Source organism: Myotis myotis, unplaced genomic scaffold (genome assembly GCF_014108235.1).
Source record: "Myotis myotis isolate mMyoMyo1 unplaced genomic scaffold, mMyoMyo1.p scaffold_m19_p_2, whole genome shotgun sequence".
Classification (NCBI taxonomy): Eukaryota; Metazoa; Chordata; class Mammalia; order Chiroptera; family Vespertilionidae; genus Myotis; species Myotis myotis.
This window is the reverse complement of record NW_023416324.1, coordinates 16088709-16113148: the sequence shown is the minus strand read 5'-3', so window position 1 is coordinate 16113148 and position 24440 is coordinate 16088709. Positions and strand designations below refer to the sequence as shown.

General features: G+C 58.9%; 1 protein-coding gene across 10 annotated transcripts in view; it reads left to right on the top strand.

Annotated features, from left to right (window-relative positions):
* The window catches only part of AHDC1 (AT-hook DNA binding motif containing 1), a 67568-nt gene that overhangs the window by 32684 nt on the left and 10444 nt on the right, over nucleotides 1-24440 (top strand). For 6 of the 10 annotated variants that reach the window (XM_036349050.1, XM_036349047.1, XM_036349045.1 and 3 more), the window contains 4 exons: nucleotides 12260-12437; nucleotides 18106-18217; nucleotides 18354-18391; nucleotides 18785-23683. In XM_036349050.1, coding sequence (XP_036204943.1) covers nucleotides 18859-23640 — 4782 coding nt within the window. In that variant the 5' untranslated portion in view covers nucleotides 12260-12437; nucleotides 18106-18217; nucleotides 18354-18391; nucleotides 18785-18858 and the 3' untranslated portion in view covers nucleotides 23641-23683. Of the gene's footprint in view, nucleotides 1-12259; nucleotides 12438-12787; nucleotides 12866-18000; nucleotides 18218-18353; nucleotides 18392-18548; nucleotides 18589-18784; nucleotides 23684-24440 lie in introns of all 10 variants that reach the window. The other 4 variants (XM_036349049.1, XM_036349051.1, XM_036349052.1 and 1 more) reach the window with 4 other exon arrangements.

The window sequence follows — 24440 nt, the reverse complement described above, 5'->3', positions numbered from 1 at the left end:
GCGGCTGCTGGTTTCCTAGCAACGGCAACAGTCCCCCCAGAACAGGCGGAGTATGTGTCTGCCATTAGCGACTGCCGCAACTGTGTCAAGGTTACCCCGCTCCCTGCAAACCCACCCCGGCGGGTTTGTTTTCTGCCAGCGCCTGGCACACGCGGTGCCAGCCAGGGAGGGGGAGGGGAGGGGGCCTGGGGCCAGCCCAGCGGCTTGGGTGGGGGTGGGGGGCTGAGGAAGAGCTTCAGTTCCTGGTCCAGTGGGAGCCAACTTGGACTGAGGCCGAAGCAGCCCCCCCTTCCTTGGTTGGTGGAATTCCTGAGCCCGAGGGGAGCAGGGGGCGGGGCTGTCCCTCAGCCCTGACCCCCGAGATTCCACAGCCTTGGGGGAGGGGTGTGGGCCGAGGGGCCTCTGGGAAGCCTGCCCGATCTGACCCCACCTGGCTTGTTCTGCTCCTGCCTTGGCTTCCTCCCACTTCTGCGCAGCTCCATGCACGCCTTGCTCTCAGCTCTTTGTCCCAGCCTCTGTGGCTGGTCTCCTCTGTCTGACTCCCCGGGGCAGGGTTGTATTTCTCCCATCAGACTAGGGGCTCCTGAGGTTGGGGTTCACGATGCCTTCTTTCCTTCTCCCCTCAGCACCGCCTCGTGACTGTTTTCTCCAAATGTCACGGGAGATGAGATTAGAGAGTTGGGGTGGCAAAGTCTAATTTTTCTTAACAGGGTCTAGGGGGGCAGATATCTCCATCCCACCCCCTTGGTGAAGTAGATTCTTCTTGCTCTCCCCCACCTGGCAGCACTCATGGGAGTGACCATTGGAAGTAGAGTACCCCTCTTTTTCACTTAAAAGCCTGGCTGCAAAGGGTTAAAGCGCTCCTCTCCTCTCCCCGCCCCACCCCACCCCCCCCCCCCCCCCCCCCCTGTCTTGGTATGTGAGCTCCCCCAGGCTGGGGGGGATGGGAGGATGGGGGGTCTGTTGCCTTATAGCCACTCATGTGGTCAGCTCAGACCTGACCAGTCACATTCCTGCCCAGGAGGGCTGGAGCTTGAGGTGGAGGGGCAGGGGCCAGGAAGAGGCTGGCTTTGTAGAAATGGAAGGAGGGGGTTACTAAGAAGCTGGGGTTAGGGGCTGCTGGGAACTTGGAAGTATTGTGCAATATAAACCTTAAGGAAGCCTGGATCCACCTCCCATTCCTCTGGGCCTCAATCTCCCTGTCTTTCCTCCCAGTTTGCACCTTTCACAATGTTCCTGTAGTCCACGTAGTTGTGATACAGGTATAGACCTGGTCCCAGTTTCAAACAAAGAGGGGTAAAAGCGATTTCTGACATGCATGGTGGCACAGAGATTTCTGGGTAGCCTCCAGTGTGACTTTCTGGTGCTTGGAGGTCGGCTGGGTTTTTGGCTGGGTCAGAGGCTCTGAGATCTAGGGTACAGAGCAGGCTGTGCTAGACAGTAGAAAGAGACCTGGGCGGGAACCCAGGAGGCCTGGTTCTCTGCCCAGCCCTGTGTCTGACTCATGGCCTCAGTCTCCCCTTCTGAGGGGCTTAGGTCAGTGGTCTCTAAAAGCCCTCCTGTCTTGTGAAATGATTCTGGGTGAGGGATGAGGAGTGGGGGGCAATCGTCTGGAGGGCTGTGGGAAGCTGCCAGTTTAAGGGGGAGTTTGCAACTCGATCCCAGAGCGAAAATAGCCCAGGTCATTTTCAGCTGCTTGGGCGGAGGTATCTGATCCTGGGAGGGCAGGGCGCTTGGGCAGGGGGCAGGGAGGAGCATTCTGTAAAGCCCTCTGGGAAACCGGACCCCAGGATGGGAGGGTGGGGAAAGGTTGGCATGCCCGGCTGGGCTTCGGGCTTCCTGAGACCCGCTGGGGCCCTGGCAGGGGCTCTGGAATGGAAAGATGAGGAATTCAGAGGGTTAATAGGAGGTGAGTGCTGGACTCCTGCCCTCTTTGGGTCCTGGCCTGGATGAGGTGAAAGGTCAGCCTCAAGGAGTCCAGGCACAGCTGGGGAAAGAGTAACCCGATCCTTCTCCCTAGCCAGGCTCGGGATCACAGAGCCGCCTCCCCCAGGAAAGGTGCTTTGACATCCCCAGGAAGGAGTTTGTTTCTACTTGTTCTCAGCAGGGGTTGGGGTCTAGGGGAGGGTCCTGGCCCAGGGGTCAGGGAGAGCTGCAGGCCTGGCACCCCAGCCAGTATGTCAGTGCTGTGTCATCTGGGGTCAGGGGAGGTGGAGGTGAGCCTGCTGGAAAGGTTAGAGGTGGCCTGTTCCAGCCCTGCTCTCACTCTGTGCCCCATTTATAACGATTCTGACGGAAGCTTAGAGGTAGGAGTCTCCCCCGCCTCCCAACACACACTGGTGAGTGAGAGAAACTGCCTGATATTAGACGGTGACGTGTTTGGGGTGGAGAATTACACCTCAACCGAGATGGCTTTGCTGTCTGTGGTTGTGTGTGTGTGGTGGTAGGGGGCGGGTGTCAGGGTGATATGATGGGAGGCAGTGTTAACACATGGAAGAACAAGGGCTCTGAAGTCAAGCTTGACCTGGGTTCAAGTCCTGGCCTGTGCCTTAGGCAAGCTATTTAACCTAAGCCTCAGTGTCCCACCCACAAAAAGGGACTGGTAGTATTCACCATAAAGGGTAATAATGGCAAGGATTGACACAGAGTAAGTGCTCAGTAAAAAGTAACCTTAAGGCGCTTCATTGTAAGCCAAGGTCACATGCAGCGTGGAGCCCGCACTGAAGCTGATTTGACTCCAGAACAGGAAGTTGGTGAGCTACAGACGAGGGAGGAGAATGTGAGTGGGTCAGTGTCCCCAGGGCTGTGCATGAGGCTGTGGGAGTATCCAGGTCACTTGGTGTGAGGTGGCGTCGGGTGAATGGTGTTGAATCTGTGACAACGGGTGGTTGGGGCACCCTTCTTCTTAACCTCGGCCTCTGGGGCTGGCAACAGCCCCATCTCCCCAGGCCAGCGTGCTCTGCAGCCATATGTGGGTGTAGCTGTCCCTGGAGTGTGACTGTAGGTATGTTTGAGAAGGCGCAGGCATCCCAAGAAAGAACAAGTCGTCTTTTGTAAGAGTCCAGCCTCGGGCTGGGCTGAGCCCTCTCTGGGGGATCCCCTGTTTCCGCGCCCAGCTCTCCGCCCACGGACAGCGCCCTGGCCCCGCCCGCTACCTGAGCGCCCCCGCCCCCTCCCGGGGACCCTGTGCTTTGGTCTTAGGGCCGGAGTCTGGGGCGGGAGGCCTACTGAAACCGTGGCCACGCCCCTCGTGACGTCACCCCAGGTACTACCAATCTCCGGGAGTCCTGCCCAAGGGCGGCCCGCCCCCACCGGGCACCCGCTTGCTGCCAGCCTGAAACGCAGTGGGTGGAGGAGGAGGCCAGGCCAGCCTGTGGGGCGGGGAGGCAATTGAAGGCCTCGCCCTTCCTGCTCTGGGAGGGGCTGAGCTAGCGGCCCTGAGACCTTGCAGCTCAGCTCCCCTGGAAGAGCTTCACCAGACCTCCCTCCCGGAACACTCTGCCTTCTTGCCCACCTGTCCAACTCTTGCCAGGTGCCACTTTCTGCAGGAAGCCTACACCCTAATCTTTTTTCGGATCACCTACACGCCTCGTGACCCTCTGTAATGGCAGTACCAGTACTACCACTAGCACCAGCTGTTGTCCACTGAACGTTTTACTGTGTTTTTCCTGGAATATCTTACCTGAGGATGGATCTCAGATTGCTCTCTGCCTGGTATCATGAGCCTTTCTCACCCACTGGACTGGGAGTTCCTCTGGATAGGGGTTCCAGACATGGCCTCACTCAAAATAGGCACTGCTAAATGTTCAGGGTAAACGATAGACGAGGGGACAGGCCAGGGAGGGAAAGTACCTTGCCAGAAGTCACACAGCAAGTAGGTAGAACAATCAAAGCTAGAAACCAGGTTTCCTGGTTCCAGTCAGTTCTTTGGTTCTAGTGTGTGACTAAGAATAGGGAAGAAGTTAACACAGAAAGATGCTATAAGCCTTTCCTTTCCCCATAGACACCCCCCCCCCAAAAAAAATAAAAGATCAGAAGAATCCTAAGGCTATCTTCCTCTGCAATCCATACACCTTGTACCGGAAACCCTGACTTCTGGGGGGAGGAGGCAGTGGGAGGAGATATCGGGGGAGCTGGGAGGCTTTTGTAGGCCAGAGGGGCAGTTCTGGGCTGCAAGGAGTATTGTGGGCACAGTGATTAGGGGGTACTGGTTATGGGGATAAGGACTTAGCTTGCAAGTGGGAGGTTCCAAGTTGGGCAAAGAGGAATGTCGGGAGCCGAAGTGTATGGGGGTTCAGTGCAAGGGAGGCAGGTATTATGCCGGGCCAGCGCTCCCCCTACCAACAAGCTGCCCCAGTGGAATGCTGGGAGGCCCAGGGGATGGGGGCCAGGCAGCCAAGGTGTCTCCGGTGGCACAGAAGCAGTTAAGAGCTGCCTCAGCCTGTTCCTTCAGACAATTAGTGACATCTCGCTTGACAACACCACACTGAGCTGATGCAGACCTCAGCCCCCCTCCCGGCCCCCCCACGGCCGCTTCAGCTGTTTATTCTTGGGCTTTAACAATTGGGATTCTGACTTGGAGGAGCGGGCGCCCCGAGCTGCCCTCTGACCCTCCGTCGCCTTGGCAACTGGAGCCCGGTAGGCCTGGGCTCTGCGTTAGGATTACAGATCCTGAATTCACAATCTTGCTGCTCCCTGCAAGCAGAAGCAGCAGCCTGCGCTGCAGCATGCTGGATCGGCAGCTAGACTGGAGGGGGCAGAGAAGGAAGATCCCCAGGGGCCAGCCTGAAGCATGGTGGGAGCCTGGGTGCCCACAGGCGACCTGGAAAGTGGTGCCCCACTGGCAGCCACCATGGGGCAGGGCCCAGAGCCCACCTCAGCTCACATCTCCCATCATTCTCTGGAAACTTTCTTCCTGGTAGAGCCCCTGGGGCATGGGTGAGGCTACATCATCGCCCCCCTCTTTCCTCAGTCAGCCCCCTACCATGCCCAGAACTCCAAGTGCCAGCAGACTGTGCCCCTGCCGTGCCCGCAGCCATGGCAACAAGCCCCCTCCCTCGACAGCTTTGCTCCTTCCTCTCCCCCCCCCCCCCCCCAGCAGCCAACTGCCCCAGCTGAAACCGGAGCTGATGCATCTGCGAGCCTCATGCCCAGACCCACATTCCATTTCTGTCCTCTTTCCCCCCAGCTCTGGCGACGACATACCCCCTCCCTCCTTGCCTCTGTCTACTGCTGCCCCCCCCCACACACACACACATTATCACTTAGGGTCTCCCCCTTCTTCCCACCCCATTTTCTGAATGTCTCATCCCCTGTCTCTTGGTCTCTGGGTGTGTCAGTCCCTTGTCCGTCTCCTGTTCCCTGTGGTGCCCTCAGTTCTCTTTGCCTTGCCCTGTCAGGGCCGGCTCCTTCTCCACCTCTCCCCACAGCGTGTAACTTGCTCACCCTCTGTCTTTGTCTCTGCCTCATCCTGCCTGTCTCTCTGTCTCTTTGTCTTGTTCTTCCTCCTCTGTCCCTCTCTTCCTCTCTTTTTTGCCGTTTTCCTTCAGCATTCATATATTCTGTCCCCTCTGTCTGTCTGTCTCTCTCATCCCTTCCCTCCTTCCTCTTCAGCCCCATCCTGTCCTGTTTCTTCCTCCCTCTTTCTCTTCTCCCTGGCTTTCTCCCTCTAAACACGTAGATTTTCTTCATCTTCTTTCTCATTTTCCCACCTGATCATTTCCTTCCTGGGTCCCCAGGATGGAGCTGGGAGAAGGGGGCCTTCCAGCCGCACCCCACAGGCGTCCCCTCTCACGTAGGGGCCAGATGTCCTGGCCCCCCATTGGGCCGGTGCAGTTGGGTCTCAGATGGGGAGGAGAGGGTCCAAGGTTACAGAGCCTATAGGGGTGGGGCACTAGGTACCTAGAGTGCCTGGCTTCCCTTCCCAGGGTTCCAGGGCGGGGGGGAGCGGGGGGCTCCATCTATCTACTCTACTTCTGCCAGCCTGGGTAGGGGCGGAGGGTAGTCAGGGCTGAGCTGGCCCAAGAAGCCCCCTAGCTATAAGGACTCAAAGAAAAGCATGTCTGGACCTCACTGATTCCTGGGACTTGTCTCCTCCCCTGCCGCAGTGGTGACCTTCTCAGACCGTGCCTCAGTTTCCCCCAGTGATACAGGGGTGCTACTACTCTTGCTCTATCTTTGACTTCTTTAAAGCACTTTGAGTTCCTGGAGCAAAGTCAAAGTTATGAAGAGAGAAAGGGTAGAGTGACTCCCACCCCCTTGCTCACCAACCCCACGCGGACTGCAGCACAGAAGAACTTGTCTCAGGGCAGGAGTAGAATAAGGGTCCTGTCCCCTTAAGTATCTGGTGGAAGACAGTGCCCCGCCTCCTCCCCAAGACTGGCAGCCCCTGCTGTCAGGCCCTCCCTCCCACTCTGGGCAGTGGCCTCTAGCCCTCCTCCTGGCAGCCCCTCTTCAAGGAATGAGGTTAGAGTCATGGGAAACAGGCCCTGGGGTGGGGGTGCCAGCACTCCAGGGCTCAGCCCTTGCCTCTGGGTGTGATGAGGCCTGGTCAGGCAGAAGTTCTAGAACCCGGGGTCTTGGCACTACTTAGCAAGGGGCCAGGAGGGGGAGTAAAGGTGCCTGGGGGAGGCGGTTTGCACGCAAGGCATGCTGGGCCCCCCTCGGCCTGGTGGGTGGGGGGAACAAAGCTGGCATCAAGGCCTCAGCTAAAATTAGCCGTTTCCCTGCGCGGGAACGAGCATGCCTGCCAGCCGCCCAGATCGCCGCTGCCTCGGCAGGCCATCTGTCGCCACGTTTTGCTCAGTCCCCCAGGATCCCCAGCTCCAGCCACCCCCAGGGGCTAGAAGGACTCTGCTCTGAGGCTGTCCCTGCCCAGGGCTCTGGTCTCTGCTGCTGTCATGCTGTGTGACCTCAGGCTAGGCAGAGTCCCTCTCTGGGCTCCTGCACAAGAGGGCCCTGGGTATTGACATCCTCGATCCCCCCAGTCTTTTCAAGCACCAGGTGCTATGCTGGTCATGGGGGGCAAGGGTGTGGGCTGCTTTTCTCCCTTAGAGCTGGCCCCTCTCTTGTCCATTATTTGAAGGTGGTCAAAGTGGGATTTAGGGTAAAGGTCAAGGTGTATGAGAGACTGCTATCAGTTTCCTTGGTCTTCGCTGAGCAGTAGGGCCGTTCTGTATCCAACAACACCCCATCATTCCCCCCTTTTGTCCCCCACATACACACACGATGGAGCTCCAAGCAGTCTTACAGAACCAGGTCTAGTGGGAAACCAGGAGGTGGAGGCTGAGCTCAGCTGATGCTAACTTCCTCTGGGGCTTGGCCAAGTCTCCTGCCCTCTCTTTATCTATTTCCCCCCTCTTCAATAAGAAGCTCCCATTTCTTGAGCACCCGCCCACTTTTTGCCACATTGTCTCTTGAGGCCGACATTATTATCCCCACTTTACAGATGAGCAAACTGAGGTGCAGAAAGGTGAGGAAGCAGTGGAGCCAAGGATGGATGGCCGTGTCCTCCTTCCCATGGCCCCCAGTGCTCTACTTGCTGGTCTCCAGCCTCGACTACTTTCAGACCCTTACACTTCCCTGGCTGCTACCCCTTCCCCCCACTGCAAAGCCGGAGGCTGAGCTGCTGCTCTAGGGTCACTCAGCTTGGCCTGGGAGGAGCTCAAACTTGAACCCAGGCCCCTTGGCCCCAGGCCTCCCTTACTCTGGCCAGCAGGCTGGGCTTGTTCCCTGGGTGAGTCATGCCCCTGGACTTTGGCCTTCTTGTCAGGCTCTGTGGTCTGAATTTGGAGACGAGGAGGGCGGCCTTTGTAAGAAAGAGGGGCTCCCCTGGCAGCAGTGGGGGGCTTAAAGCTATCATCTCTCCCTCCTCAGTCCGGTGCCCTGAGGGCATGGTGACAGCCACCCAAAACCTGTTTCCCCTCCACCGATCTCTAAGAAGCCTTATAGGAAATGGTCCTCAGGCTTCAGTGAGCACTCATCCTGCCCCCTCCCTAGATAACAACTACCTTCAATTAGAAATGAGGGGAGGCTGGGAACTTGGGGTGGGTGGCATTTCCAGGTTATCTGTGTGCCCAGGTGGCTTCCTCCCCAGCACTCATCTTCCCCAGCACCAAGCCACTGGGTTACCCAGGAGGGAGGCCAGTGTACCTCCCCTCCTGGTGTCCAGGGACCAAGGTCACACCCAGAGCCGTATGCACTTCCACCTCCTCCTGGGGCCAGTGTGTTTGTCACTGGGGCAACATGCGGCTGTGCCTGGCTCTGGCAGTGCTGGGGTGACATTCATGCCCTGTGAGCTGTGACGCCTCTGCAGGCGGAGGACAGCACCACCCAGGCTGGCAGTGGTGGGGGAGGGGTAGGAGTGTGCTGTCACCTGTCCTGAGCAGTCAGGGGGTAACGTTGTGTACCCATCCCAGCCTGGAGGGAGGACTCATGGGGAAGGAGTGAGGTTGTATCCCTGGCATACACCATGGGTTGGGGTTGCGGGGGTAGGTCTGTATCCTCCTCACACCTGGAAGGTGAGGCCTGTGTCTGTGTCGGGGTTGAGGGGGAGGTTCTCCAATCGTTTCACATCCAGTTATTGGATGTGGGGGTACCTGGGTGTGTGTTAGTTACGCCGTTGTGAGGGTGATAGCCTGTGTTCCTGTCTCATACTGTCTGGGGTATCAGATGTGCCCATCTCATGCTTCGTGGAAAGTGACAGGTTAGGAGAGTAGTCAGTCATATCATATGCCTGTCCTCCAGCTGTTGGGTGTGTGTGAGATGTCACCATGTGCCCATCTCATGCTGTTGTGGGGAGTGACATGTGCGATTATCCCATGCTGTTGGGAGGTTGTCAGTAACTTAGGAGTTTGTCTTTCACCCTCAAGAGACAACATGTTGCCTGGTGGTATGGAGCTGACAGTTGGCGGGGCCTTCCCATGGAGACCACAGGACCCCAAAGGGGTGGCCAGCAGAGGCCCTGAGCACCAGGACAAGTGTGGGTCGGGAGGGGGGGGAGTGTCTCATTCCCACATGACCTACCTTCTGGCCCAGGTGCCAACCCTGGAGACTGCTTCCCAGGAGGAAGGACCCAATGTTTTTCAGACAGTGTGCAGCGGGGCCGCTGGGACTGGGGCAGGTGTAACTGGAGAGGTGGGGCACGGGGCAGGGTTTGCATGAGGGGCTGTCCCCCTAGGCCTGGGGGACCCTATTCCCTGCCTCTTCTGCCCCTGAAACTGTTAAACTAATTAAGGCTGTGGAGCCGCAGGATTAATCGGGGCAGCTCTCGCGGCCCGGAGCTCAGGTAGTCGATTAGTGTGCCGCGGAGGATATTGGATTTCTGAACCGCAAGTCAGCACTATTCGGCCTGTTATCTCTCTGAGGCTCGAGGGTCAGGAGGCGGAGGCTCCCGGCCTGCTGGCCACCCCCGCCGGCCAGCTCGGAGGTCCTCTCCCCCTGCCCACACTGCCATCCCTGCCTCTCTGCCGGTGCCTCCGCCCACTTCCCCTGCCCTCCTGGCCCCGCTGCTGCCCACTTGGCATCCTCACCCAGCTCTTCTCCCTGGCCCATCCTGTGCGTGGTCTCCTCCCTCTGTCTGCCTCCATCACCCTCCGGTTTCCGTCTGTCAGGCTGGCCTCCCTGCGCTGCCATCCCCTCTGTCTCCCCCTCCCCCCACCCCACCCCCACCTGGCCTGACTCACACCGTGTGCCTCACTGGCCCGCTGTCAGCCCTGACCAGCCGCTCCACCTCTGTGGTTTCCCTTCACTGTCCCTGTCCTCCAGCCTCTCTCCGCTTTTGTTTTGTATGTTTCTGATTGTCACTGTCTCTCATGTCTCTCCCTCTGGATGTCTCTGTATCTTTCTCTCTCTCCCTCTCTGTGTTTTTCTCTCTCCCTCTGGCACTCAATCTCTCTCTCTCTCTCCCCCTGTCTTTCTTGTGTGGTCTCGGCTGGTGTCTGCAACCAGAACAAATCTCCCCCAGCCAACACCCCCTGAACAAGGAGGCCAGAGCAGCTAATGGAAAACATGTGATTCTGCCTTGCGCCTGGAGCACCGTGAAGGGAGCCTTAGTCCCAGCTCAGCCCCTGCTCCCCCCTCGCTGCATTCCCCCCACCACACTGTCCCCCGCCTCCCATTGGCTCCCCCAGCCTGTGTGGGCACAGTTGCAAGTTCCCTAGTCATTTACATTTCAGGGATTGGGGGAGCTGTCATTTATCAGTTGGGGAGTATCAGGTTCTGGAGGGGCTGGGAGCAGCTTTGCTCCGTTGGTCCCCCCCCCACATCCGCCCCAGCACCCAGGGCCAGGCAGACCCCATGCAGACTCCCCACCGCCACCCCCATATGTAAGAGAACGGGGCCAAGATGAGCTGAGCTGTGGGGGCCTGGATGGGGGGCAGCCAGTCCACCCCCCTTGGAGGGCTCTGGAGCCACCCAGATTTCCATCTTTCCACCCTCTTGCGCCCCTGGGGAGCTGCAGAGGTGGGGGCTCCCTGAGGGCTTGGGAGCTGCTGGGCTGCATTTCTGTGCCCACCCAACCACAGGGAAAGGGGGGATGGATCAGAGGAGGGAGGCTCTGGCAGGTTGGAATTCTCCTTCTCTGCCTGTGGATAAATTGTCCCTAATCCAGGCTTGGGGAGCTGTCTGGCTCCTACAGAGAGAGAGAGAGAGAGAGAGAGAGAGAGAGAGAGAGGGAGAAGGCAGGAGATAGGAGGGAAGCAGGCATACAAACACAGTGACACAGACACACACTGCCTCACAAAGGGTCTCTCGCATGCGCTCACACATGCACCGATGAGTTACACAAAGGTACCACACAGATTCTGAGGCACCCTTGGTCTGACAGGCACACTTTGGCACACAGACCCTCTCACACGTGTTGACACTGACAGAGCTATACTAGCACAGACGGAATGACATGGCACCACGGACCCATCGACACACACAGACACAATAATGAGGTCATACAGTGCACAAGTGCACGGACACATGCATGAGCACATACCGACCCACGGCGAAACAGACCCACAGGAACACCGTGACCCTGGAAACCCAGAGAAAGGCAGAGGTAGGAGGGAGGCAACGCTGACCCACAGTGACACCAGTGCCCACAGTCACAGGCCTCGGGACTGGAAACCTGCAGGGACAGCAGGGGACTAGCTGCATCCCCCTCCCCGCCCACCACACACATTCAGAGAGCTCTGAGACAGGCAAACGCCGGTGCGGCTCCTGACACAGCATGCAGAGAGCCAGGCCGAGTGTGTGCAGAGAGGCACACTCGTGGCCTGATCACAGCTAGGCACACCTTTTCATACATAGGCCACACACTTTCCCCTCTGTCCTCACAGGTGTGCAAACACGGGCTCAGGTGGACAGAAACAAAGCTGAGTAGACCCAGATGCGCACACCCACACGTAAGACACCAAATCCAGGTATACGTCAGGCACACAATCCCATACATGTACACTCTTAGACATACATATACCTGCACAGACATACAAAAATACACAGAGAAGCATACAGAAGGCTAAGTAGACCCAGGACCCCACACGCAGGTATATTTATCAAGACAGCTGAACACTCATAGACGTGCATCATACAGGCAGGATCTTGTAACACATACAAATCCCCAGGCAACCAGAACCTGTAAGGAGTCTATGAGGCCGAGCTCTCAGATCCCCTCTGGGCTCCAGTACACACCTCAAGGAGGCAGACTAATAGGCAGGAAGCAGCAGGATCGTGCGAAGGGCCCTGGCTATTAACGAAAACAAGAGCTATAACCAGCTGATAGAGAAGAGTAAGTGCCAGCTGCCTGTACATCCCTCGTGGAAATCCGCATACACCATCACTCCGCACAGCAACTCACACCTGCACTATGAAGAAGCTCTTAGCATCTTATAGTCTCCCCTGAGTGCTCCTCCCCAATCACAAGATCTCCCCACTTAATAGATGAGAAAACTGAGACCAGAGAGGTTAACTGACTTGCCTAAGATCACACAGTTAGTGAGGGTTGAGCCAAGGACTACCTGACTCCCAAGGCCAGGTTCGTTCCACCACAGCCTGTGTGTTCATGTTCATGCATGCGTGTACCTACACATACAAAGATACTGCTTCCCAATAGGAACCCGAGATTTCGAGGTTCACAACTCCTCAGTGAAATGAGGTTTGAGCTGATTTAATTGTATGCAAGAGTGAACCCCACCTAGGACCGCCTCCTGGTCCCTCTGGCTGGCTCATCCTGTGGCCGTGCTTAAGCCTGTGGTGCTGTTTGCTTCCACAGATGGGAGTTTGCCTGCTTGTCTGCCCATCAGCCTGGACCCCAGAGCCTGCCCAGCTAAGTGCGTGCAGAGGGCCCCGGGTTCGGGGCAACTCTCAGGCCGCCGCGGAGACCACCCTGGAATCACTGGTGAAGACTGGCCTTTCCTGCTGAGCTGGGCCTGTCTGCACAGCCTGCTCAGGTAAGTAACAGTGAACAGGGAAACCAGGTCTGAGCTTCGGCCACCCCCACGAAGTAGGCAGCAGGGGGGACTTACTTCCCCGTCCTAGCAGGGATTTCCCCCTCCCAGTTTAGACCAAAAAGAGGCCCTTGATAGAACCCAAATATATTAACGCAACTTACTCAAACTGCTCGTTACCCAGAAAGGGGAACCGAGGCCCATGGGTACACAGCAAGTTTCCTGAGTCCTGCCTCCTAGTCTGGGGACCCTTCCCTGCTCCGTGATGACCTGAGATAACTGGACAGAGAGGGTTTGTAACAATGAGCGGAACTCAGGGCAAAGGTGGAAACCAGAGTGCCTGATGTGTGCAGCCCACCCCCAGGACTGAAATCTGTGGACGCAAGAGCTGGGTCGCCAAGGCGAGGTGCTGAGAGGACCCAGTCGCTCAGGTACGCCAGGCTGCCCAACCAGGATGAGGTGGAGCAGGTGGCAGCACCCGCCTCCCTCCTCCTGGCCACACTAGCCCACCCAGGCTCAAGAGCCACAGAGGCCAGGTGGAGCTGCCCTGCCCTGCCCTGCCCTGCCCTGCAGAGGCAACTCCCTGAACTGACACATGAAGCCTCCAGGCTCCAGGAAGCTCCCCAGAGCCCAGCCTGCCTGGGGACTCCACCCAACTTCCAAAAGAGCATTCCTGGGGCCTGAGGTCTGGGGGTGGGGCCTCCTGGGATTGTAAGGGTGGGGAGGTTCAGTTGTGGGAGGATGCAGGGCTGTGTACCCACAGTAAAAGTGGAGAGCATCCTGTGTACAAGCACACAGGTGTGTGTGTAAGCCAGTGTGTGGGGGGCTCTATCCTGACGTGTGCAAGGTTCTGGATACAAGAGTTATTATATAAGTGGACTGAGCTGGGGGTGTTGGAGGGCTGTGTATATAGCTCATCGGAGTGAGGGGTATGCAGGATTCAGAGTGTGTCCTGGGCAGGTGTGGGAATACTGGAGTGTTGTGTGTGCCACACCGGATGGTGTATGTGTACAGGGTGTCAGTGTACACTGGAGAGGTGTGTAGGCAAGAATCTGAACACCCTGGGGTGACAGGTGGGTTCGCTGGATGGTGTGGTGTGTGTACATTGGGATCTCTCCGTGCGTCCCTGGGAAAGCATGTGTTCGGGGCTGGGTGTTGTGTGCACATGGCACCATTTGTGCTTTGGAGGTGGGCTGGGAAGCCTTCAGCTGAGCTGGGCTCAGCAGTGCCCAGCCTTGTGGCCAAATCACTGAAGTCACTTCCTTTCCAGCAGCAACTTTCCAGGAGGAGGAGTTCTTCAGACCTGGGCAGGGAGGGGTGGGGGGCGGAACAAGGAGCTCTCAGGGGAAGGAGGTGGGCGGGGGCGAGAGGCTGTGGGGAGGGCCTGGTGGGGCTGGAGGAGGGGAGTCCTCTGGGAGACGGAGGGAAAGACAAGGACAGAAGTCTGGAAGGGCCAAGGGCAGGAGGGGATGGGGGCGGAGCAGGGCGGGAAGCACAGTCCCTGGGTGACCTCGGAGGGAGGAAGGGAGGGCCGCCAGGCAGGGTGACCCTCGGGTTCAGCCAGAGCTGGCTGTGGTGCCTGCACACCTGGCACCCAGGTCAGGGGGCTGGCAGGGGCGGGTCTAGGGCAGACCTGCTTGCCAGGTGCCCCACTCCATGCAGGAAGGGGGTGGGCGAGGGCCGCACAAAGGAGCTCTGTGTGTCTGGGGGTAGGGTGGGGTGTGCAGTGCTGGGGCGGGGGCTGCTGGCTCCGGGGAGCAGGGCGGGGCTTGCTCCCCTTGGGGGCATCAGTGGCTCTGAGGGGACACCTAGTGGTGAGGGAGGATAGTGCAGCAGGATGGCTGAGGTGCGAGGGGTGGGTGACGAAGCTGGCAGGGGGTAGATTAGAATTCAAAAATTAAAACTGGTGGTTGGGACGAGAACGGTTGCAGGAGGCTGCAGAGGAAGGGCTGACCCTCTCTACAGTGAAGAAGTTTGGTTTAGAGGATCCCAGAAAACCTAAATTAACACTTCAGCTCTTCCACCTCATGGCTGTTGGTCCTTAAAGGCATAGCTTAACCTCTCTGGGCCTCCATTTAAATGCCAAATAAGTGACAGCTACCAGTATTTTTTCATTATTGTTGTTTTTGTTGTCATTTTGGGCGGGAGTCAGGTTGGAAGGTTTTTAAGTGTAATTGGGTGGGTGGGAGGGGGCAGACGAGGAGGAGACTGAGAGGGGTGTTGCCTAGTTCCTGGGGGGACAGGTCCTGGGAGATAAAGGCCCCGACGGGAGATGCTGGAGCTCTCGCAGCAGCAGTAATGGCCCTTTTGATGTAGTGTTTTCCATTTGAGGACATCCCTGGGCCTTCAGTCCAGGCCGGGAGGGAAATGGTGGGGGGGTGGGGGGAGGAGTGTGCAGGCTGGAGAGAGGGTCATGAGGCCGGAAGTGAGAGCTAGGCCTGGCAGTCTGGCTCCCCTGGGGAGGCTGTGGGTGGGGGAGGGGGGCAGGCTGGGGAAGGGGTGGGGTGGTCACAGCCACAGCCGGGGGAGGGTGGGGCTGGGGACTCAAGGATGTGGGCTGGTGCTTCCCGGCACTGTGCACAGCAGGTTGGGGCCCCCTCCCAGCCGTCTGGTGTCCCCATGGGCAGGCTCAGACACACTGACCCAGAAGCTGTCAGAGGGACAGAAAGATCCTTTTGACGTTGTTCACAGACATGGGATAGGTGGTACCCTTGGGAGGAGTCCAAGAAAACGGCCACCTGGGTGTGGTGGGGAGAAGAGCCAGCTGCTTCCCTCAGATCCCAGGGCCTGCAAGAGAGAGCAGAGGACAGTCAGGAGGCCTGGCAGGAGGACATGCCCAAAGGTCTTCACGGGTGGGTGGAACAGAAGCAACCACTGGAAAGGAGGTTTTTCTCTCTGCCAAGATCGCAGCCGCTAGTCCCAAGTGGGAGGTCTCTAGAGCAGGGAGGCTTAGTAAACACCACCCTCAGCGAGGGAGGGATGGTGGCTTCTGGTAGGCGTCTCTAGGAAGGTATCAGGAGCCATGGTCAACCGCAGTGTTGGAAATCAGAATTGGAGACTCCCGAGCCTGAGCCCCTTCCCTCCTGTGTGAGGATGTCACCCACAGTCCTTTCTGCAAGAGCAGGGTGGGATTCTTGAAGCGGAGAGAGCCTAGTGAGCCTGGCCTGGGAGGGGCTAGGCATGGGCAGAGCAGAACCCTGAGTGATCCAGTAGGCAGGACTAGGTTGAGGACCAGCTAAGGCCTGGGAGCTGCAGGGAGGGAAGGGACAGTGGACAGAGGGATGTTCTGCCGGAATGAGCAACCGAAGGGCCCTCCCCAGGCCTTGGGCAAAGTCTCTTTCCCTCTTCGATCTCAGTTTCCTCATCTGTAAAATGGGAGGGGCTCGAGGTGGCACTAAAACATTGTACCCACTGAGGGGGAAGCTGTTTAAAAATACAGATTCCCAGCCCGGCCGCTGCGGCTCAGTGATTGAGCGCCGACCCATGCACCAAGAGGTTGCCAGTTCGATTCCCAGTCAGGGCCCTGACCGGGTGCAGGCTCTATCCCCAGCAGGGGTGTGCAGGAGGCAGCTGATCGATGTTTCTTTCTCATTGATGTTTCCTTCTCAGTGATTTTCTATGTCCAACTCCCTCTCCCTTCCTCTCTCTGAACAAATAAAAGCCCTAGCCAGTTTGGAAGGCTTCCTTCGCAGCCTGGATTGAAGGCCCAGTGGATAGAGCGTCGGCCTCTGGCCCGAAGGGTCCCGGGTTCGAGTCTGGTCAAGGGCATGTACCTTGGTTGCTGGCTCCTCCCTGGGCCAGGCCCTGGTCGGGGCTCATGCATAAGGCAACCAATTGATGTGTTTCTCTCACATCGATCTTTCTCTCTATCTTTCCCTCTCTCTTCCACACTCCCTAAAAATCAATGGAAAAATATCCTCTGTTAAGGATTAACCACCTCCCCCCCAAAAAAAAAAAAAAAATTAATTAAATAAATAAAAATCAGTAAAAATACAGATTCCCAGATGTCCCTTCAGATCTGTGAGTCAGACTCCCCTGGACTAGGGCCTGGGCATCTGGAATGTTCCGCAGCTCCCCCAGGCCCAGGGTTTGGAAGCCAGTGGGTTCGATGGTTTTAAGGTTCCTCCCAGCCTTAAATTAGATCACAGCTCTAGAAGGAGCATTTTCAGGGGTGGCTGAAGGAGAGTCGCAGGAGCTGGGAGGAGAAGGAGGCTTTGGACTTAGGGCAGAATTAGGAATCCTGCCACTTAGCAGCTATGTTACTTCAGGCAAGTTACACAATCGCTCTGAGCCTGTTGCCTCTGTAAGGAGGGGAAGATAAACCATGAATCCTGGGTTGCTGTAAGGATTCAGTGAGTCGTATGTGTTGAGGTACTTGGTAGATTGCAAATCGATGTCCACCAAGAGGGAGTGGAGGAGTGTCCTTATGTATACCATCCTGTCCCTGAGTCGGATCTGCAGTCTTCCTGTGGGGGACAGCACAGGGCAGTGTGGCCGCCAGTGAGAGTCTGCAGGTGTCTGGGGGGGATGGACCCTGGGGATTAGGTCAGAGCCAAACACTAGGCACTGTCAGGGTCTTTAAGACCCTGGTGGTAGTCAGGGCCCTTTCAGCTCCTTGCTCCCCAAGATCCCATCTCTTGGGGATCAGCCAAGGCCCCGAGTCCTCAGGCTCCCTTGAAAGTCGGACATGCCTGGATCTAAATCCCAGCTCTGCCCAAACCCGCTCAGGGAGTCAGTTGGTAAATATTTATGTAGCATCCATAGCCCAGGCCCTAGGGTTGGGATACAGCGGTAATAAACAAGACAGATGCAGTCCCTGTCCGTAAAGAGCCCACACTCCAGGGGAACACACTGCACAGCCAGTTATACAAGTAATTGATTGCAGTCGTGATAAATACTATGAAGGTGAAACAGAGAGGGCTCTGAGAGTGTTTAGCTGGGGGGTGGGGGGATCAGAAAATGTCCCTTTCCACATCCTTGTCTTCCTTCCCGCATCCTCCTTCTTGGGTCACACTTGGGTCTGGGGAGGAATGAGAGAGAGCCCGTGAGGGCTCTGTGTACTTCATGCATCCATTCAATATTTTCTGAAGCACACTTTGGGCCGTGTGCTGATCAGGGTGTTGGGAGATACACACAGAAGTGAACAGGACAGAAATCCTTGCCCTCATGGTGCTTAAAACCTCACAGTGGGTGGTTTCCTCATCTGTAAAAGTGGGGATGATAATCATATTGATTTTAGGTTTGTAGGAAGTTAGATGAGATAATCCATATGAACTGCTTAGGCCAGTGTTTGGCAACAGAGAGAAGTCCCCGAAGTATGAGCTTCTACTGTTGTTGACTCCCTGGTGTGATTGCTAAACCTCTGACCTCAGGCACTTTTCACTTTCTCTTTGCAGCTTTTATCCCAGTAATAATTAAGTCATTTTGATTATCTCATGTTTTGTCTGCCCGGTCCTTGTGCAAAGTAGGCACTCCATAAATAATATGAGTGAATGATGTTACTTCATCTCTGAGCCTCCATTTCTTCATCTGCAAAATGGGGTTATTAATAGCCCCTACCTCACAGGACTGGTATGAAGAATTAAATGAAATGATGCTTGGACAGCTTTCAGCCCAGTGCCTGGCATGCAGTAGGTGCTCACTAAACCTGAGCTGCGATGGTCCTTTCCAGGCGCTGTCCACACCCTGAGGCCTGGGCTCAGGCCGAAGTTGTTCCACGGCACCCCCAGCTGACAGCCAGCAACTAGCAGAGCCCCCAAGCACGGGGGCCCTCTCTCTCCCAGGTCAGCCGGGTGTGTGCACTGGAGGGAGCTGTGGGGGGGTATGTGGAGGAGACCGGGCCGGTGGGCAGGTGGGCAATGATTGGGCTGTGGCCACCAGACCATTCAGATCTCCTATTGCCTGTCTTGTTGCCCACAGATATCTCCAGTGTGACAGCCCAGGCGGCAGAGCCGAGGGTGAGTGGCTGGGGTTCCCCTGGAACCCTGGGAATGGGGACAAGAAGGAGGGAGGCCTTGCGCTTGATAGGACTTCCTGGCCCTCTGGCAGGGGCCTGGCCCTCTTCTTCAGTTGGATATGGAGTGGTTGCCCTGCCCTGCTCTTCTTCCCTATCAGAGGCAGGTATCCTGAGCACATAGCCCGGATCTAGAAGGGGGTGAGCTGTTACTAAGAGGAACTGGGGCTTGTGAGGGGTTCATGGCGCATGTGGTGGTTTGGGAAAAGCTGGGGGTCAACAAGCAGATTGACTTGGGGAGGGGACTTAAGAGAGGATGCAGAGGTTCGCTGGGGATATGGGAGCTGATAGGACTGGAGTATTCAGTGAGGGACCCCCTGCCTGTCCTGCCCGGTAGGTCCTGGTCCCGGCTTCTCGCACCCTCATGTCAGCCCCGGCCCCGCCTGGTGGCCCTCGGAGGACAAGGTCAGGATGCGTGTGAAGCCCCAGGGCCTGGTGGTGACTTCCAGTGCCGTGTGCAGCTCTCCTGACTACCTCCGGGAGCCCAAGTACTACCCCAGCGGCCCCCCTACCCCCCGCCCCTTGCTTCCCACCCGGCCTCCCGCCAGCCCACCTGACAAGGCCTTCGCCCACACCTTCTCCGAGAACCCACACCCACCCCCCCGCCGGGACCCTAGCACCCGGCGCCCACCAGTCCTTGCCAAGGGGGACAACCTGCTGCCCCCTCGGGCAGCCCGTCCAGTCTCACAGGCCCACTGCCCCACACCTGCTGGAGACGGCAGCAGCTCCCAACGTCACTGGGACAACGGGCGGGTGAACCTGCGTCCAGTGGTGCAGCTGATTGACATCATGAAGGACCTGACCCGGCTCTCCCAGGACCTGCAGCACAGCGGTGTGCACCTGGACTGCGGTGGGCTCCGGCTTAGCCGCCCGCCCGCCCCACCCCCTGGTGACCTTCAGTACAGCTTCTTCTCCTCCCCCAGTCTGGCCAACAGCATCCGCAGCCCCGAGGAGCGGCCTACCCCCCACGCCAAGTCTGAGCGGCCCAGCCACCCCCTCTATGAGCCTGAGCCTGAGCCGAGAGACAGTCCTCAGCCCAGTCAAGGCCATAGTCCCGGAGCCACGGCCGCGGCCACTGGCCTGCCCCCGGAACCTGAGCCAGACGGCCCTGATTACTCAGAACTCGCTGATGCCGACATCCTTAATGAGCTGGCCTCCCTTACTTGCCCCGAGGCCCAGCTGCTGGAGGCCCAGGCCCTTGAGCCGCCATCGCCTGAGCCAGAGCCTCAGCTCCTGGACCCCCAGCCCCGCTTCCTGGACCCACAGGCACTAGAACCGCTTGGGGAAGCGTTGGAGCTGCCGCCCTTGCAACCTCTCGCTGATCCTCTGGGGCTGCCAAGCCTGTCTCTGCAGGCCCTGGACACCCTGCCTGACTCCCTGGAGTCACAGCTGCTTGACCCTCAGGGACTTGACCCCCTGCCCAAATTGCTTGACGTCCCCGGCCGTCGTCTGGAGCCCCAGCAGCCCCTAGGGCCCTGCCCACTGGCCGAGCCCTTGCACCTGGACTTATGCTCACCCCATGGTCCCCCTGGGGCTGAGGGACTCCCCAAGTACGCCTTGCGGCGCACTGATAGGCCAAAGATTCTGTGTCGCCGGCGGAAAGCTGGTCGGGGGCGCAAGGCAGACGCCGGACCTGAGGGCCGCCTGCTGCCCCTACCTATGCCCACAGGGATGGCGGCCGCCCTGGTGGAGCCTCCACCACCACCGCCTCCGCCACCTCCTGCCCTGCCGGGCCCAGGCCCAGAGCTGGAGCCGGACTCTTCCCAGAACCCAATGATTCCTGCCCGCAAAAGCAAGTGCCGGGGCGTACGCCGCATGGTGGTGAAGATGGCCAAGATCCCCGTGTCGCTGGGACGGCGGAACAAGACCACGTACAAGGTGTCCTCCCTGAGCAGCAGCCTGAGCGTGGAGGGCAAAGAGCTGGGCCTGCGTGTGTCGGCCGAGCCCACCCCGCTGCTGAAGATGAAGAACAACGGCCGGAACGTGGTGGTGGTCTTCCCCCCCGGCGAGATGCCCATCATCCTCAAACGTAAGCGTGGCCGCCCACCTAAGAACCTACTGCTGGGTCCCGGCAAGCCCAAGGAGCCAGCCGTAGTGGCGGCTGAGGCCGCCACTGTGGCAGCAGCCACCATGGCCATGCCGGAGGTGAAGAAGCGGCGGCGGCGGAAGCAGAAGCTGGCATCTCCCCAGCCGTCCTACGCCGCCGACGCCAACGACAGCAAGGCCGAGTACTCGGACGTCCTGGCCAAGCTGGCCTTCCTGAACCGCCAGAGCCAGTGTGCCGGGCGCTGCTCACCGCCCCGCTGCTGGACACCCAGTGAGCCCGAGTCGGTGCACCAGGCACCCGACACCCAGAGCATCTCCCACTTCCTGCACCGCGTGCAGGGCTTCCGGCGGCGTGGTGGCAAAGCAGGTGGTTTCGGTGGCCGGGGTGGGAGCCACGCGGCCAAGGCAGCCCGATGCTCCTTCAGTGACTTCTTTGAGGGCATCGGCAAGAAGAAGAAGGTGGTGGCAGTGGCAGCTGCCGGGGTGGGGGGCCCCGGCCTCACCGAGTTGGGCCATCCCCGCAAACGGGGCCGTGGGGAGGTGGATGCCCTCACGGGGAAGCCCAAACGCAAGAGGCGGTCCCGGAAGAATGGGACTCTGTTCCCAGAGCAGGTGCCCAGTGGCCCCGGCTTTGGGGAGGCAGGCGCCGAATGGGCCGGGGACAAGGGTGGTGGCTGGGCCCTTCACCATGGGCACCCAGGTGGGCAAGCTGGCCGGAACTGTGGGTTCCAGGGGACTGAGGCCCGGGCCTTTGCCTCCACTGGGCTAGAGAGTGGGACCTCAGGCCGTGGCAGCTACTACAGCACGGGCACGCCTGCGGGCCAGAATGAGCTCAGCCAGGAGCGCCAGAACCTCTTCACTGGCTATTTTCGCTCCCTGCTCGATTCGGATGACTCCTCCGACCTCTTGGACTTTGCCCTTTCAGCCTCACGCCCTGGCCCCGAGTCCCGGAAGACATCGGGCACCTATGCGGGGCCCCCAACCAGCGCCCTGCCTGCCCAGCGGGGCCTGGCCACATTCCCCAGCCGGGGAGCCAAGGCCAGCCCGGTGGCGGTGGGCAGCAGCGGGCCTGGAGCGGACCCCTCCTTTCAGCCTGTCCTGCCTGCTCGCCAGACCTTCCCACCAGGCCGGGCAGGGAGCTACGGGATAACCCCAGCCACTTCAGATTGCCGGGCAGCGGAGACCTTTCCGAAGCTGGCTCCTCCGCCTTCAGCTGTGGCCCGCTCACCCACCACCCACCCACCTGCCAACACCTACACCCCCCAGTACGGTGGCTATGGGGCTGGACAGAGTGTATTCGCCCCAGCAAAGCCCTTTACGGGCCAAGACTGTGCTAACAGCAAGGACTGCAGCTTTGCCTATGGCAGCGGCAACAGCCTGCCCGCCTCGCCCAGCAGTGCCCACAGCGCTGGCTATGCCCCACCGCCTACCGGTGGCCCCTGCCTGCCACCAAGCAAGGCCTCCTTCTTCAACAGCTCTGAGGGGGCTGCCTTCTCCGGTTCAGCCCCCACACCCCTGCGCTGTGATAGCCGGGCCAGCACTGTCTCGCCTGGCGGCTACATGGTGCCCAAGGGCACCACAGCCTCTGCTGCCTCCTCCTCCTCCTCCTCCTTCCAGCCCTCACCCGAGAACTGTCGGCAGTTTGTGGGGGCTTCTCAGTGGCCTTTCCGGCAGGGCTATGGAGGCCTGGACTGGGCCTCGGAGGCCTTCAGTCAGCTCTACAATCCCGGTTTCGACTGCCATGTCAGCGAGCCCAACGTGATCCTGGACATCTCCAACTACACGCCACAGAAGGTGAAGCAGCAGACAGCCATGTCCGAGACCTTCTCCGAGTCGTCCTCCGACAGCACCCAGTTCAATCAGCCAGTCGGAGGCGGCTTTAGGCGTGCCAACAGCGAGGCCTCGAGCAGTGAGGGCCAGTCCAGCCTGTCCAGCCTGGAGAAACTCATGATGGACTGGAACGAGGCCTCATCTGCCCCCGGCTACAACTGGAACCAGAGCGTCCTCTTCCAGAGCAGCTCTAAGCCAGGCCGCGGACGGCGGAAGAAGGTCGACCTGTTCGAGGCCTCACATCTGGGCTTCCCATCATCCGCCTCAGCCACTGCCTCAGGCTACCCGTCCAAACGGAGCACAGGGCCCCGGCAGCCACGGGGCGGACGGGGCGGTGGGGCCTGCTCGGCAAAGAAGGAGCGGGGCGGCGCAGCAGCCAAAGCCAAGTTCATCCCCAAGCCACAGCCGGTCAACCCGCTGTTCCAGGACAGCCCCGACCTCGGCCTGGACTACTACAGTGGGGACAGCAGCATGTCACCACTGCCCTCGCAGTCAAGGGCCTTTGGTGTGGGTGAGCGAGACCCCTGTGACTTCATGGGACCTTACTCCATGAACCCGTCCACGCCATCTGATGGCACCTTTGGCCAAGGCTTCCACTGCGACTCGCCCAGCCTGGGTGCCCCCGAGCTGGATGGCAAGCATTTCCCACCACTGGCCCACCCGCCCACGGTGTTTGATGCTGGCCTGCAGAAGGCGTACTCACCCACCTGCTCACCAACACTGGGCTTCAAGGAAGAGCTGCGGCCGCCACCCACAAAGCTGGCTGCCTGTGAGCCCCTCAAGCATGGGCTCCAGGGGGCCAGCCTAGGCCATGCGGCTGCAGCCCAGGCCCACCTGAGCTGCCGGGACCTGCCACTGGGCCAACCCCACTACGACTCCCCCAGCTGCAAGGGCACAGCATATTGGTACCCGCCAGGCTCAGCTGCACGCAGCCCACCCTATGAAGGCAAGGTGGGCACAGGGCTGCTAGCTGACTTCCTGGGCAGGACGGAGGCTGCGTGCCTCAGTGCCCCACACCTGGCTAGCCCACCAGCCACACCCAAGGCCGACAAGGAGCCCCTGGAGATGGGCCGGCCACCTGGTCCACCCCGTGGCCCTGCTGTAGCCGCTGCTGGCTATGGCTGCCCGCTCCTTAGTGACTTGACCCTGTCCCCTGTGCCAAGGGACTCACTGTTGCCCCTGCAGGATACCACCTATAGGTATCCAGGCTTTATGCCACAGGCGCATCCCGGCCTGGGTGGGGGCCCCAAGAGCGGCTTCCTGGGGCCCATGGCGGAACCTCACCCTGAGGACACATTCACCGTCACCTCCCTGTAGTGCCAACTGAAGTGCCGACTGGACCTCGAGGTTTTGTTCCTGGGTGAGTCTGGGGATGTGGGTGCAGTGGGAAGAGGCCTGGGGGTTGGGGGCGGAGATGGTTAGAGGTTGGCCGAGGAGAAAAGGTATAGTGATGAGCAGGAAGACTTTAAGGACAAGATTGGGGGCCTGAAAACAAGGAGTTGGGATTCAGTAAGGAGTCCAGGGATAGATTTGGGGAACAGACTTATGGAAATGGGTTGCTTGGGCGCAGAACCCAGCATGGGACTTGGATGTTATTGAAATGGCAGGAGAACCGTACACTGGACAGTCTCATCTAGTTTGGTTCATCAAGAGATTTCCTTCATTCATGCTAGGGCCTTGACAGGCACATTTGAGTCCCAGGAAATAGTCACCACTTGACCTCACATAAGGGAGGGCGTTTGAATTGCTCTGTGAAGGGGATTGTGTAATTGTGTGCCAGGGCCCATCCAAGGTACCGACTTGACCTGCTCCTTCGTTTACCTACGAGCTTCACTTAGTCTCAGGCGCAGTCTGGCAAGGGCCAGGTTAAAGGTGCAGCCAGGATGACAGGTCATGCACTCTCTACGGGCTTCATAGAAGGGCCTGGAGTATCCTTTCCTGGTCACACATGGTCCCCCCAAAGGCTGTTTTTCAAAGTCTTTGGCCTGAGGTAGGCTCTCTGTGGTCGGGCATGTGGGGTGGGGATCCAGAGGGGAGGAGGGGGTGCTGGGATCCTGCTGAGCCTGTGTCAGTGGGTCATCCTCGGGCAGGATGTTTCCTGCCTAGAAAAAGCCAGG